The 16,804-nt window shown below is 45.4% G+C and overlaps 1 protein-coding gene and 1 pseudogene across 2 annotated transcripts in view; both read left to right on the top strand.

The window, feature by feature from the left end:
- Positions 1-16,804, top strand: part of Vit (vitrin) — a 116,631-nt gene that overhangs the window by 9,532 nt on the left and 90,295 nt on the right. For both annotated transcript variants that reach the window (XM_050163541.1, XM_050163540.1), the window contains exon 2: positions 12,118-12,187. In XM_050163541.1, coding sequence (XP_050019498.1) covers positions 12,136-12,187 — 52 coding nt within the window. In that variant the 5' untranslated portion in view covers positions 12,118-12,135. The remainder of the gene's footprint in view (positions 1-12,117; positions 12,188-16,804) is intronic.
- LOC126514562 (60S ribosomal protein L11-like) lies at positions 12,847-14,788 on the top strand (annotated as a pseudogene).

The raw sequence follows: 16,804 nt of genomic DNA, 5'->3' as shown, positions 1-16,804 counted from the left end.
CAATAAAAAATAATAATAAAAATAAACAAATGAATAAATAAATCATTCTGTGAAGAGGAATAAAGGGACAAAACTCATGTGACATAACAAAAATTATAAGGAGAGGCACGTGGGTGAGGATAAGAGCTCTTTAAGGGCTAAGAACAGTCTGGTAAGAGGCTGGGTGGGTTCCCTTAGAGAATTTAGTATCTTGCTTCTAAACGAGCTCTTTCTGTTTGTTCCTGGCAATTTCCAGAGTTTAATCCTCCACAACCCTTAATTGTTCAGCCGCAGTCACTCCTCCACACCCTCCAGTTTCCACAAGCCTCTCCTCAATGGGATTCAAGAATGTGCTTTGACTCTGCTCTGGGAGAGCCGAAGCCCTGTCATCTGAGATGAACCCATTCTTTACACAGAGGCAGTCGGGAAAGCATGGGTCACAAAAACACACCCTCCTATTCCCACCTCAGCTGGAAGGCCGACTCAGAACCGGACTTGTTTTTCTGCGCCTCAGAACTAGGGCCACATGAGAAAGCACAGAGTGTTCAAGCCAGTGAAGGCTCTGGGGATCCCAGTTGAATCGAAGCAGATACTCAGCGCTCAATTCACAGTAGATAGCCCTTGGCAGTCACTAACCGCAAAAGTCCAGGAGAGAATTCACAAATAGGAGGCAGCGCTAATGTGGTGTCAAACGCATTAGGTAAAGCCATCTCTGATGGGAGAAGTTCATGTTTAAGAGCTGCATGCGATTCTTTCTAAGCCTTTCTTGGTTTCCGGGGTAACCACGACGTACCCTCTTGGCCCACCTCATTTTAGAGGGTCTTGTTTCCTTCCCCAGATTTTGAATGGCTCTTGGGAGGAGTTCTGTAGAGCTCATTGGTGCGTGCCTGCACACCAGCGTATCTTCCCCCCACTGGCAATAAGAGACCTAAACTACCATTTCAGAAATGTAATTGCTGTTTGCAGTTCCCCTAGAAGTCACTGTTGGTGGGAGACTTTGTGGATGTGGTAAGCATTGCCATATGGCAGGTTCTTAACGAGGTACAAAATGATCGATTCAAACACATACCAAAAAAGGCTTTCCCTTTTGGGGTTTCTGAAATGTAAAAAAACGCCACATAGATGAGTGGCAAAGGCATGTACGTGTCTGTCATTGAAACATACATGAGCTGTTTAATCCAACCCGATGACCATGGATGGGTACCTCTGCGGTGGGATTTCCTCAGTGATCAAGACTGATCTGCAGACTGAGGAGATGGCCCAGTGGTTAAAAGCTCCTACTATTCTTCCAGAAGACCTGAGTCCAATTCCTAGTCCCTGAGTCAAACAGCTCATAACCGCCTGGGACTCCAGATTCTAAAGACATCAGAGGACAGACACCTCCCTTCAGGTGCCACCCCCATACTCACAATTTTTTTTGAAAACCAGCCTTTACGAAAAGACTGCATCCATAAGGAGTTCCCACCTTATCCATCCATGTATATGTGAGACTTAAGGGGAATCCTCGGGTGGTAATATCAGCTCACACAACATTTTCATAAACATCAAGAGAAACTGCCAGTTACAGAGATTAGACAATCCTGACTCTTTATTTGTGGGAGGCTGGCTTGGTCATTAAGGGTGTTTTAGCTACTTGACTAGCTGCCATCCATGAGGTGACAAAAAACAGGGGTATTTCCACCTAGCCCAACTGTAGAAAGCAAAGGTCTTCAAAGTTGTAAAAGCCCCTGGCTGGTGCAGTACTATCATGACCTAGGGAAACTCCACAGCAATGTAGCAGTGATTTGGGGTCACCCATTTCCAGAGCTCATTGTGTCCCTTCACCGTGCATCTTTCCAGACCCTGGCTTCAAGCTTCCACGAAGCCTCTCTAGGAAGCGCCTGCTCTGAGGCCAACAGAGAATTGCGTGCATCTTTCTCATCTGAAGCCTTTTTATTCCACTAGCCATCACTTCGGGGAAAAGAGACCTAACTAAAAAATAAACACGAGGAAAGGTTTTAATCCAAGCCAGAACAGAAACTAACTCAAAACTGGCTGGAGCAAAAGTGTCCAGAAATATGTATGTCATGCCTGAGAGCCGAGTCCAGCTGGATCTCTCTCTGATGGAAATGGGACCTGGGAAGTGGCCAGAAATGAAAGCTCAATGCCTCCCTGCCCCCTGCCCGAGGCTGTGCCCATTGTCCCTCCCTCATCTAGTCTTGTTTTGTCATTTTGTTATGTAGGGCCCCATGATGTCTGCAGTTCAGCAATCCCGCATATGAAGGCTCTCAATGTCTCAATTCTTGGGGCCCAGGGATATTTCCAAGGGTCTAAGGTGTCTTGTCTTGTTAGATTATAGGCGTTGACCAGCTGAGTCACTGAACTTCAAGTGAATGCTCTCGGTGACTGTTTGAGCTGTTGACATCCTTGATCTTACAAGATTGAAGCTATAGATGTCACTGGACTTTGAAAGTGAACAGTACACCAATAAGAGTGGAAATTCAGCCGGGTGGTGGCGCACACCTTTAATCCCAGCACCCGGGAGACAGAGGCAGGCAGGTCTCTGTGAGTTTGAGGCCAGCCTGCCCTACAAAGCAAGTTCCAGTACAGTCAGGGATATACAGAGACACCTTGTCTCAGAAAAAAAGAAGAGTTGAAATTTCCCCTCATAATAATTAGCAAATAAGTTATGGCATAGTTTGAATTGTACAATAGTGGCTATTTGAGAAGTCTGATATAATTAATACAACATGTACTAAACTGGGGAGTTGGCCTTCTCAGTAAAGTGATGTGCAAGCATGAAGGAAGGCCTCCATCCCAGACCCAGAACCCACTTTTGAAGCTGAACATAGTGGTACACCCCTGTAATCCCAGCACTGAGCAGTCAGAAACATGAGAATCCAGGAGGTCACTGGTCACCCAGCCTACCCTACGCAACGAGGTCTATCTAGGCCATGTCTCAGAAAACAAGGAGGAAGGACAGTGACTGAAAGATGACGTCTGAGGTTATCTTCTGGTCTCTACATGCCCACACATACACACGCACCCCAACACATACATAGATACAATCAGCACAACAAGATGAAGACCTGTGCTGTGTGACATGTGACACTGGACACGTGACCTCCACTGCTCTGATTTCTAAACATTTTAGTGCCCTTTTTTTTTATGGGTCCCAGAAAGAAACACTACGTGGTTTATTGAGAAAACACTCTGGACTCTGGGGTATGACAGGCGGTGTTAGTCCCCTCTAATTAAAGTCACGGACAAGAATAGGGACTGATAATTAGAGAGATAGAAATAATCCCTCAGTTGTAACTGAACTGAACAGGAGATTTATTATCTCATATAACAGATGATGCAGAGTTGGGCCCGGGGGCCAGGCGGTGCTGGCGCACGCCGTTAGGCCCAGCACTCGGGAGGCAGAGGCAGGAGGATCTCTGTGAGTTCGAGACCAGCCTGGTCTACAAGAGCCAATTCCAGACAGAGAAATCCTGTCTCAAAAAAAAAAAATAATCAAACAAAATAAAAACAGAACAAAAGACAGAGTTGGGCACAGGCTACAAGCTTCCAGTCTATTTCTCTGCAATACCTGAAGATGCCCAGAAATACCCAAGGCTGCCCAGTGTCTTCTTATGCTAACTTTTCCCGAAGTGTGGATTTTTCTCATGGTCACAAAATGACTGCCAGTAGACCTGGAACCTTCTGCCACCTTCTTCATTTCCAATGAAAGAGGCAACTATTATTCCCAAAACGTAAGATCAAACTGTTTCATTTCTGCCCATTTTTCAGGATATAACCCACCTAAAGTAGTAATTACTACAGTGTGAGTATTCCTTAGCTGAAACGCCTGGGACCAGAGCCATTTGAATCTGGGACTTTGTTCTGAAGTTTTGAATTCATTTATATCCTCGAGATATCCCGAGGATAGGACCCAAGTCCAAACTCAACACTCACATGTTTTATGCACATCTTGCACACATAGCCTGAAGGTCATTTTACACCATTTTAAAAGTACATGTGTGCATGAGATGAAGTTATGCGACATGGGCTCTTCCAGCCCTTCAAATTAGAAGACTCTGGTAGCCCCCTCATGGGGCCTGTTGGTATAAAGCTGCAGTGACTACAGCCATGGAGACCAAGCCCCCATATCTATAATCTGTACAAAGGCCACTGTCCACATCGAGGCCACCTACACCTTTCAAGGGACCCTCTGAACGCCTCTCACGATCGTCAGTGACGAGTGGCTAAGGATTTCCAGGCAGGCAGAAGACTGCAGATGTGGCCTCTCTCCACACAGAGACCTCTGTCCCCCGGGAACTGCAGCATAGTGGAAGTAACATTCAAACTCTCCATAGCTGTTAAATGTTTCCAGATGGATGCTGGCTCCCTCCACTTCATGGACCGAGCATGGTCGGTGCTCCTCCACACCACCCCTAGATCAGACCGACGCCACCATTATATCACCTCAAGATGTCCAATGGGGCAGATTTTTTTCCAAGTGGGTGGCTCAAGTAGACCTCCAAGGGGCTTATTAAAAATGATGAATGCAAAAAAAAAATCATTCTTAAGCCTTCCATGTCTCCCTGTTGCCTATAGGAATGATCTCGCATTCTTTAGGCATGACATTCAAGGCTTATGCAGCCCCTTCCTCCCTCTGTAATAACCTCACTCCTCTCCCATGCCTGGCTTAGTCGCTCCCTGAAGTTCAGCGAAGTTGTTCAAGCTTCTTCCAGTTCCCACACACCAGCCATGTGCCATCCACTCAATTTTTCCTTGCTGGTAGCTCTGAGAGTAGATAGGCTCACTGCCCAGTGGAATCCGTGAGTGCCTTCAAACAGTATGATTCCAGCTTAGACCAACTGAGTCAGAACACAGAGGTGGTCGGGGGCGTATAGGAGAAAGAGCAGGCATGACCTAGTGGGCAGCCTTCTTGGCATACTGAGCGTCTAAGTTAGAAATGTGGCCCACTGTGCTCCTGAAGCGGGAACGCTGAATTCTGAAGTATAGTGAGAAGGGGGTAGCTGGCCTGCAGAGGAGTCTTCCCTCTCCTTCAGTGTGCTCCTTCCACAGAAAGACCCCGGCAGTGCGAGCCCTCACTATCCAATCCGAGCCAGGCTTCCACTGTACAAGTGGTTACTCATGCGCAATAAAGCAGAGGCTGTTCCCTGGAACCGTCTCCAGAGTGGTTTCTCTCTGCGCCCTTTACTGACCCACAGGCACTGCTGTCTCCTCTGGAGACTCCAGTTAATGGCAGTACAGAAGGCAGAGCCTTTGCCCTGGGAGTTTAGCTCCTCTTCCTGTCAGCCTTGTAACCTTGGGCGAAGTCACTGACTCCTGTGTGCTTCCAGGGCCTTCCCAGGTCGATGTAAAGACGAACGAGTTAAAGTATCATCCATAGCATGTGCTCCCATAAATGTTAGCAATGACTAAGCACATGTCAGTCTCCCTCTGGAAGGCTCCCAGCAACTTGATACAGGAACATGCATTTTGTCTCTCCTTGCTTAGCACATAGGGTACACAGAGATTTTCCTTTTTCTATCGTTATTTTGTCTTTCTTTCCTTTGAATCATGAACAGAAGTATGAATGAAGTTTTGACTTTAGGAAATCAGGACGATTTAAATAAAAGAGGTGGACCATGGGCTGAAGCCTGGACGATGGCTAGGTTTGTGAAGGCCGGCGAAGGTGGTGAGGTGTTCCAGGGAGACCGTATGAGTGAGCCATAGCGCTAACATACACAGACAAACATCAGAAATCCACAGGTGCCGGAAGCAGAGGAGAGAGTTCCGAAAGAGAATTTCAGTTTGATGGTGTTGCAGGGTCACCCAGATCACATCTTCAGAGTCTCTCGTGACTCCCCAAAGAATTGAGGCTTTCTCTTTAGAGACTGAGTGGGCTGGGAAGAGTCTGGCAGGTGACTGTGCTTGCAGACTCATGCTTCAGAAAGCTGCTCCTTCCTAATTGGAGGGCACGGGAAAGCAGGTCAGAGGTTGTGGCTGTCCTTGTCAGATGTTGGACATCATGGGAAGTGGGTAACTCCTCCCCAGAGGTCACATCTTATGACAGCCTGTGGCTTCAGCTTGGTCTCTAGTTATTGTGGAACTATTTAATCTGCTAGTGAAAATGTTGGTGATATGGGTACATGTAACACACACACACACGTGATGATAAATGCTCTCTCCCAAACTGGAGGAGCTAATCATTGTTTTATCTTTATTTGTCTTACTAATTTCTGGGTTTGTCAGTTTCTGCACCCAGGGAAACCTTGAACAAGGAGATTATGATACATTCTGCACGGGCCACATGAGCTGTTTTCTTTCTAGGTGTCCTTTTGGTCTCCTTCCACCTTACCGAACAATATTCCTCTTCGACCTCTTTGACTTAAGTAGCTTATTCTCTTACCTGTGAGCATCAAGCACACTAGCAAATAGATCTCAGGAAAAGTCAATTTGGCTTTTGTTTTTAAGTCTCAATAAAATACATTTTATGCACACCAAGGAGTAAACAATACGCAGAAACAAGAGCCATAAAACTGGGGCTGACTTTAGTATGTGACCTTAAAGAATTGTCTGGCCCATTGTAGACCTCAGACTCCTTCTCTCTAAAGTGGGAAATACTAGGTCAGCCCCACTTTCTAACCAAGGTCACTGTGTAAGAACAAACCTTAGGCATTTTCTCAGCAAATGCAGATTGGGGCCCTCATTGACAACTCCCTCCAGGACTTAGGAAACAAATGATCAAGAGGGACAAAGGGAGGGGACGGAGATGGAGTTCAGTTCGTAAACTGTTTGTCCAATGCACAAAACCCTGGTTTCGATCCTCAGTACCACAGAAACCTGTTGCAGTGGCATGGAATTCAAGGCCACTCTCAGCTACTAGCGAGTTGGATTTGAGAGGAAAGGAAGAGGAGAAGGAGGGAGAGGAAGATGAAAACAGCATAGGGAGCTCCTATTTTAGAAACACACGGGAAGTGTTTTTTAAGGACTGCAAAGAAAATATGACTAGTTAACCTTAACTGTCAACTTGACAAAGCCTTGAAAATAAAAATCTCAGAGGTATCGCCCAGTTCAGATTGGCCTGTGGGCGTGTCTGCGGGAGACTGTTTTGATCGTTAAAAGCATAGGGGAGCCCAGCCCACTATGGGCAGCACCATTCCCTGGGCAGGTGGTTCTGGGCTGTATGCAACCCAGAAAGCAGCATTCCTCTTTGGTTTCTGCCTCAGTTCCTGCCCTGACTTCCCACGATGATGGATTCTAACCTGTAAGCTGAGATCAATTCGTTGTTCCCTAAGCTGTTTTGGGTCAGAGTGTTTTCTCACAGCCAGCGAGATGAAGTTAGAACAAGGTGCTAGAATTATTTATTACAGATTTCGCCTTTTCTAGCTTCAGGCACTGATATCTACTTGAGTTGGCTGTGCTAATCTGCTCAAACTAGTGCATATTTTTCTTTCACAACCCAGGCTTTATCTCCCTCAGCAGAACTCCACAGACTGGGGAACTTTTAAATTACAGCTCACAGCACAATTCATAATTTATGCACAAGTAGCATTCTTCTGGAAGCTCTCTCTCAATTTTTGTCCACACTCCTGAGAGCTCAGGAGGAGTTAAGGTTCCCAGGTTGCTGAATACCCTCCCCGTGACTTCATGATACAGGCCCCCTTCCCTTCTGCAGAACCTGAGCGGGCTTCAGTCCTGGACTCTGGGGTGCCAGAGAGAGAAAGGCTTTAATGCTTTTCCTCTCATTTAAAAAACCACATTTATATTTAAGAGTGTGAAAAAAAAAAAAAACCAGGCCAAGCAAGGAAGGAAGGCGCAGGGGTGAGGAAGAATCGTCAACACACTCTCCAGAAGACCAGAGTTTCTGGTCGGTTCTATTGCTCACGAGTCTTATTTGGGTGATGTCGTCGTCGTCAGGATTAGAGATGTCGTTTCTTGGATCTGGTTGGTGGCTATCCATGCAACCCCACATGTGAAGGTCATGTATGTCCTTCATGACTTCTGCAGCTGTAGGACATGGCTGGGAACATTCCTCTCTGCTCTCCAGTTCCCCCCTTGTGTTTGTGTGTAGACTACCATGGAAAATGTATGGTTTGCTGGGTTTGGTGTATATCCAGATTGTCTTCCCTTTGTTTTGTTTCTTTGTTTTCTTTTCTAGGAAAAGGAAACAGTCCTTGGTACCCACATATTTATATAGCATGTATTTGCTGAGCATCTATAAACTCAAATAAAAAGTCTCATCCTCATGGAGTTAGCATTCTGTTGAAGGAAGCCAACATTGGACAAATAAAATAAGTAAATTATAGGGTATGTCAAAAACGATAAGTAACCAGGAAAAAAATAGCAAGGTAAGAATAGGGCTTAGCAGTGGATAGAAAGGGGGATTATGACTTTAAATAGGACAATTGCATAATGTTCCTTAAAAAGGCAACGTTCAAACAAAGATTTGGGAGAAAGATTGCTCATGTTGGGGAAGAGCAAACTATTAGTGGGACAATAAATGCACAAGTGAGACCATGAGGTGAAAATCATGTTCTAGCAACAGTCAAGAGCCCAGCGTGCCCTGGAATGATTAAGTGAGGGGGAGAATAATGGGAAATTAGGGGGGAAATGAGATCAGGAGGAAGAAAAGTGGTAGCATCCAGTAGGACCTTGAGCCTCCTGAGAAGCGTTTGGCTTTTCTTCTTAGGATGGTTGGGATCCACTGTTGAGGTCTGCGCAGAGGGATGCCACAGATCAATCTGGGTCAACAAGGGTCATGCCAGTTAACCTGCCGAGAAGGCTAACGAAAGTAATCTGGATGGACTAGGGTGTGGCCTAGACCCGGTGCGCTGGTGGAGACAATATGAGCTGATTCTGGATGTAGTATGAATGTCGAGCCAGTGGGCCTAGCAGATGGAGATGTGGAGTGTAAGAGAGCGAGAAGGATGAGTCTACAACACTGAGCTCTAATGGTCATGCTGGCCATAGGCAGCCAGGTGGGACACTTCGCATCCTGCACCTGTCTCATAAGAACGCCCGCTATTTACGGCTGAACCCATGGCTACTGATCAGCAGTGTCTCACATTAGTAAAAATTACTTACTGCACTAGTTCCAAAATATACTACAGCCATTTCAGAATCCAGATAGCAAGCAGATTGTATGTCTTACTCTGAAATTAAAGACCGTTGCTCTACTGTTAACTGGTGGTCAACTACTTCCATTGGGAAACCTGATTCATCACAATTGTTGCTCAGAATGAACAAAGGGATGCCGGACTGTGAGGCCGTCACTCTTTGTAGCTAATACAATTGTTTAGAGCAATTCTTTCACACATCAAACCGTTTTAAATCCATTGGTATTTGTATTGACATTTCATTCATAACTGAGAAGCACTTCGTGCTAACCCTTCACAGATCCATCTCTAAATATTGAATATAAGCACAGACATTTCCCACCTAGGAACATCACTCTTGTGGCTTAAAAATGAGATTCTGTGAGCATCCATATCATAGAAACTGGCACACTGTGCATCTCAGGGTCTTTTCCTTCCCAGTAAGCAGATTTACCAGCAAACTCCTGGGCCAAGGCAGAGTATAGAGAGATGAATGCCAACTTCAGGCAGCCCTGTTGCATGGGGGATGCTGCTTGCCCAGAGAGAAAGGAGTGTTTTGTTACCAGTGATACTGTTCAAACTTTTTAGGTGATAATGCTAACAAAATGCAGGCCAATTTTATGTCTGGGTTCTCTGCCATATTCTTTTCTATTGAATGAACCAAAGGCAGATGCCTCCCTCCTACCCCTCTGTGTTCCACTCTCGTCCTCTCATGGCCCTGTGGACATAATTTGGAACTTCTTAAGTCTTTGTTTCTTAATCTATTCAATGATGACCTTCAAACTCACCATGCTGATTTGTCATAAGGATTCAAAACCAAAAGAAGTATTGAATAAGTGCAGAGAATCGTAGTATTGATGAACTTTCAAGGTCTCCTCACATCTTTAAGAGAACAGAGGTGTAGTCTTTATAGAGAACAGCCTTCTCATGCCCGCTGTGCTTTCCAGGTCCTAGAACTCTGTATATGCTGATCCCTACATTGGATGTCCCTTTTCCCTATTTTAGTTTTGAAACTGTTCATTCCAGTCAGGTGGCCCAGCTGCTCCCAGAACTATGAAGCTTTTCCTTATTCTCACAGATGACATAATCCCCTTCCTTTCTCCCATCCAGGCACTAAACAGGACAGACCCTGCTTAGCTTCCTAGATCAGATGAGATTGGGCACATTCAGGGCAGTATACTTGTAGACTCTCCTTTCTTCATTTAATGTGCCTGTTCCTAGGCCCAGACCAAGTGGACTAAAACTCAACATTTTAACAAGATAACAAAGGGACTCGTGTGTGCTGTGAAGAGCAGTCCTGCTAAACAACCGCTTTTTGAACTTGGTTGCATGTTGAACTATCAGAGGAGTTTTAAAGCTTTCCTCCCAGAAAGCTTTGTAGATTTACCAACAAACTCCCAGGCCACAACAGAGTGGCACATCTGTGCAGCTCCACCTGTGCAGATCCACCTGTGCAGATCCACCTGTGCAGATCCACCTGTGCAGATCCACCTGTGCAGATCCACCTGTGCAGATCCATATGTGCAGCTATCTGTGCAGCCCCACCTGTGCAACTCCATCTGTGCAGCTCCATCTGTGTAGCTCCATCTACGCAGCTCCACCTGTGCAGCTCCATCTTTGCAGCTATACCTGTGCAATTCCATCTATGCAGCTCCACCTGTGCAGCTCCACCTGTGCAGCTCCATCTGTGCAGCTCCCCCTGTGCAGCTCCATATATGCAGTTCCATCTTTGCAGCTCCATCTCTGCAGCTCCATCTCTGCAGCTCCATCTCTGCAGACTCTATCCCCAACAGACTCTGATTCAGGTGATCTGGGCATTGATAGTCTTTAAACTCCCAGTGACACCAGTATGAAGCAAGGTCAGAGGCCCACTGCTCTGTAAACACCTCTTCCACTTCCTCATGAGGCCTCTGGCTCTCTCATGCTCTCTGATGCCATGGTTGTTTGCTTTCACATATGGTTTTTCACCTCTGTTAAACTATGCATTTTAAGAGTGAGATGAGAACTGGCTCTTTTTTATTGATTTTATTGAGCTCTACATTTTTCTCTGCTCCCCTCCCTGCCGCTTCTCTCCCCTTCAACCCTCTCCCAAGGTCCCCATGCTCCCAAATTACTCAGAAGATCTTGTCTTTCTTACTTGCCCTGTAGACTAGATTCATGTAAGTCTCTCTTAGTTGTCTAGGTTCTCTAGGATTGTGATTTGTATGCTGGTTTCCTTTGCTTTATTTCTTAAAGCCACTTATGAGTGAGTACATGTGATAATTGTCTTTCTGGGTCTGGGTTACCTCACTTAATACGATGTTTTCTAGCTCCATCCATTTGCCTCCAAATTTCAAGATGTTATTTTTTCTGCTGTGAAGTACTCCATTGTGTAAATGTACCACATTTTCCTTATCCATTCTCCAGTTGAGGGGCATTTAAGTTGTTTCCAGGTTCTGGCTATGACAAACAAAGCTGCTATGAACATAGTTGAGCACATGTCCTTGTGGCATGGTTGAGCATCCTTTGGATATATACCCAAAAGTGGTATTGCTGGGTCTTGAGAAAGGTTGTTTCCTAATTTTCTGAGAAATCACTGCACTGACATCCAAAGGGATATACTAGTTTGCACCCCCACTAGCAATGCAGGTGTGAGAATTGAATTTTAATACAGTTTTATCACCTTTTTCTTTAAGAAGAGCCATATTATAGGAATTTCATATTTATTGAAGGGTTGATTTATTTGTAAACTTAAATTCTTCCCTTGATACCATAAATATGGCTGTTGGCCAAATCTGAGGACAATTGAGACACAGTCTCAAAATCGAGAGGTTGTTTGTCAGTCCTAAGGAAATCTCTAGAAAATCAGAGGCAGATAACTAAAAAGGGTTTTCTAACTGAGAATGGACTCTCTGGGTACCAGTGCAGCCATCCTGCTCCATCTATGCATCTTCCTGTAGAAAGCCAAAGCTTTGAATCCTGACTCCAGAGGGCAATGCAAAATGATGCAGAATGTCCCCAGATACTTCAGGCGTCCGATTCAGAACTCCTGGCTGAAGGTTGATGATATTTCTCGCTCTCTCTCCAGGGTGCCATTTTGATATTTATGGGCATCGTTGTCCCCACTATGAAGGCATCTGTTATTGAAGTCTTGCTCGGTGAGTACCAGGCTGTGTGGATCTGGATGCTCTTTGAATCTGGCAAGAAAGGTTTTAAGCCAAGACAGAACACATGAACAATAACAGAAACTTAAGGGGGAATGTTAAGAATAGCTCAAATTTAAGATGCCTCTGTGTGTGTTCATTTAAAACAAATATTTGTATCATATATGTGGTTTACATGGTACATTTAGTATACACACATATTCGATCAACAAACACATATTTCAGATCCTGAATTTAAGATCCCTCTGTTTCTTAATTTCTCAAAAAAGAAGAGGAATATTTCTAAGACAATGGTTTTACTTAGGCAGTTAAGTTCTCATACTTTGAAGATGAAATATTTGAGGCCTTTCTTATTTTCCAAGAATACAGTTTGGATGTCTTTGAGGAACAGCAGACCTACTGGGCTCCAAACACTGCTGGTGTGTTTAGAACTAAACCAGGGGGAATATTCTGTTCTTAGTACCCACTGTCTGGGGCTTTGCCGGCTGACATAAATCTGCATGCTATGCTGAAACAGAGGGGCATGAAGTCTGTATAGATAGTCTGTATTAACTTGTTGGGGCTTTACCACAAGCTGGGTAACCTAGAGCAACAAAAATGTGTTGCCTTCCGGGTCTGGAATCTTGAAATCCAAAATCAATATGTCAGTGAGGATGGTTCTTTCAGCCAGTACTGAGGGGAAAAGTCTTCCCTAGGCCTCTTCCCTAACTTCTGGATGCTTTCTGGAAATCTCTGATGTTCTTGGTTTATGGGTACGAACACTCTTGTTCCCATCACCTTCACCTGGCACCCCCTGTGTGCCTGCCTGAGCCTGTCTTTTCCCTTTTTGTAATGATATCAGTTTTACTGGATCAAGAACTCCAGTATGACCTCATCCCATTCAACCAATGATCTGTGCCAATCACCTACTTTCAGACCAGGTCACATTCCGAGAAGCTGGGGATTCAGACTTCAGTGCACAAATTGCATGGGGAAGAGATGACGTTTAGTGCATTACAGAATGAACATGCTCAAGCCTGTTCAGAGGGAGTTGCCTGGACACAACTGAGGACTGGGGGGGGAAAAGGTGACATAGTTTGAGAAGCAAAGAAATCTCATCATGATCGGATGATCACCGGGCTGAAGTCAGAGAGAGGACATGCGTTCAAGTTCTGAGACACCATCAGTTTGTTGTTAGCGGTGGTTCTCAACCCTCCTAATGCTGTGACCCTTCACTACAGTCCCTCATGTTGTAGTGACCCCAACCTTAAAATTATTTCATTGCTACTTCATAACTGTAATTTCATTTCTGTTACAAATCGTAATGCAAATATCTAATGTGCAGGATAGCTGATATGTGACCCCTGTGAAAGGGTCATTCAGCCCTGGGGCTTATGACTCATGTTGAGAACCACTGTCTTAGAGCCACTGTCTATGCAAGCACCCACATACTCTAAAATTAAGTCAGTCTCTCTAGAGCAGGAGCTACATGGGGGTATGCTCTTTGTGGATTCCGGGAACTGAATTCTCAACGTCTGATCCACCATCCCAGCCCCTCGTAAGCCCTTCTTTACCTGCGTGTGCTGTATCATAATTTGCCTGCGACTAATCATATACACACCCAGTTATGCAGGAGCATGCGATGATAAATAGGGGGTTGTCTGTAAGAGTTCACCCAGAAGACATAGTTTGACCAGTTCAAGCTGGACCAGTCTTCTGTCTTTAACTACCGAATGTTACAGGACATTCTTGCATGGAAAATCGCCCCAAAGGAGGGTTACCAAAAGGTTGTTGAGAGGAGCAATTAGACTGTTTAGAGCGGGTGTATGCATTGCTTAGTGCAGGTGGAGTCCCAGGTTGCTAAGGCCTTGATTAGAAGAGGGATTGAGGATAGCTCGAGCCAAGTGGAATTCGGCTCCGTTAGGCTTTCCCTGCTCTAGGCTGCCTCATCAATGCAATTACTTCATATGCCAGGCCTGCTTTAGTAGTAAAGGGAGCGTGTGCCATGGGAGCACAGTCTTTCACTTCCTCATTACTTTGAGCTCCAGGTTAACAAGTTTTTAACATTAAAGAAGTGGAGGTGAGCTGCCTCCTGTTCTCCGTTGTGGTGCAAGGTCAAGGTGAAAAGGAGAACCGCTTCCAAGAACCTCGCAACCTCAGGCTCTGTCTCAATACCTGCGTCGGGGAGAGCAGGGCAGCCAAGGGTTGGAGCAGCTCACAGGCCAGAGACCTGCATTTCTCAAAGCTAGATCCCTGTCAGGTCTTTCAGCATCCGAGGAAATAAAAAGATTGCTGCTCCCTGCACAGTCTGTGGAGCCAAGGCGGAAGAAATCCCGGAGAAAGATTTGAGGCTGTGACAGTATAAGTTATAAGGAAATCACTTTTCAGATCCTGGAATTTTGGTTTGGGGATTCAGGAACATGGTGATCTGGACCTCAGATATGACCTACATTGGGATCTCCTGGATTTCCATGCGGTGCTGTTGGGAAGGTCGGGATTCAGCATGGCAGACAGGAAGTGCAGGACAAGCCGCATTGGGGCCACAGAATCAACAAAGGGGAGGCCATGTGCTGGTCTCAGCAGCAGTGTGATGGGGTCATTCTTCCTAGAAAATAAACCTTATTCAAAAGGCCAATAAAATTCTCCTAGGGGAAAAAAAAGTGGAGGTGAGAATAAGAAGAATTTCCTAAAACAAAATGAAACAAATCTTAACAGGGTGGTTCACACCCTGCCTTTTCTTATGTACCACAGACCCAAGAAGGGAGACTTAGCTACTCTGTTCCCTGCCTCTCATGGCCTGCCCCTTTCCTCACAAGGACGCTCCTACAATGAAGGGCACCCTATACCTCAGCACAATGGAAGCCAGATACAACAATCCCACACTACACCATGGGAGCCACATTGACAATTCCACGCTACACCATGGAAGCCACATATGACAATCCCACTCTACACCGTGGAAGCCACATATGGCAATCCCACACTAAAAGTGCAAAGTCCTTCCTCTATGATGATGAATAAGATAAATATGTCTATTCTTGTGCTGAAATTCCTAGTCAGATCAGTTAGGTAAGGAAAAGGTTAAAAAATAAGTCACTGGGCTCAAACGATGGCTTGGTGATTAAGAGCGTGTATTCTTCCTACAGGTGAGCTGGCACCTACATCGGGCAGTTACCAACCCATTGTAACTCTAGTTCTGAGGGAATCTGATCCCTCTGGCTTATAGAGACACCTGCACTCAACATGCCCCCAACACACATGATATTAAAATTAAGATTTAATTCAAAAAATACTAAGTAAATTGGAAAGAAACTAAAAAAAAAATGTCTACGAGAATAGGACACATGACATGTAGAAAACACCTACCAACAAGTAGTAAAGTAAAGAAACTCAGTAAATGTACAGAATTTTGCTGCTTTTGTGTTGTTGTGCCAGAACAACACGACAGGAGGAAAAGATTAGACTGGGCTGGGGTTTCAGACCATAATGTCAAGACGAGCCTGGTGGGACTGGGCTGTTCGGTTCATAGCAGAAGGTGTGGCAGGGGCTCTGTGGGTCACAGCAGACCGGGGAGCAGACAGAGAAACAGAACAAAGGGCTAGGCACAACCTTCCAAAGTCAGCCTAGGTGACCTGTATCCTCATTCCATCATCCAAGTCTGACCCTCAAAAAGTTCTCAGCCTCCTAATAACACCACCAACTGGGGAGCAATCAGTCAAAGCAGGAACCTATGGGGCACATTTCAGATTCGACATATATTATGCCCTTGCCTCCAAAGCTCATGGTCATCTCATAATATAAACTGTATTTAACCCAAGTTAAAGAGTCCCCGAAGCTTTAACAGTCTCAACATTGTAACTCTGAAGTTCAAGTTCTCTTCTGAGGCACAAAGCAAACTATTAATTATGAGGTTCTGGAATAGCAAAAAGTCATGGCCATCCAGTATATAGTGATAGAGCATAGGTGTGCCCATTCCAAAATGGACAGATGGAATATAGGTGGGAAAGAGGGGCCGAAGGGAGGCTGAAATCCATCATGAAAGCAGAAACTAGGTAGTTCTGTGCCAAACACCTGGTGCCCCAGTAGCTGGACTCCAGAAGTCCTGGGCATGGCTGCAGCTATGGTCTAACACTTATGGCTTCTTTTTGGACATCTCCACTGGCACCTGCCACTTTCCTTAGTCGCTATCCCATGTTCTTGGCGGTTCCAAAATCCCAGAAACTTGGCTTGAGCTCTGTGTGTCACTTGCTGAGGTCCCTGCACAATATCCAACCTGTCTACACATTGCCTGACCTCCTAGGCCTGTCTCACAAACTGTGGTGGATGCCTTCATGGGCCTGTGAGTCTCACATTTTGCATGTCATAAAATGAGGAACACCCATACAATGAGTGCTAAAATGTTTAACTCCTGGGTCAGCTCAAGCCACAGACAGGACTGTTGAAATAAGAGCGGCGGGGCTGCGTCCCCAACACCCCGGCCGCTTGGCTAGCTCATGCCCGAAATAACAACACAAAAACTGTATTCATTTAAGAACTGCTTGGCCCATGAACTCTAGCCCTTACAGGCTAATTCTCGCACCTGGACTAGCCCATTTCTAATGATGTGTGTAAGCACCCCAAGGTGCGCTTACC

Source organism: Alexandromys fortis, unplaced genomic scaffold, assembly GCF_014885135.2.
Source record: "Alexandromys fortis isolate MF-2015 unplaced genomic scaffold, M_Fortis_MF-2015_v1.1 scaffold_136, whole genome shotgun sequence".
Classification (NCBI taxonomy): domain Eukaryota; kingdom Metazoa; phylum Chordata; class Mammalia; order Rodentia; family Cricetidae; genus Alexandromys; species Alexandromys fortis.
This window is presented reverse-complemented; position numbering and strand designations above follow the sequence as displayed.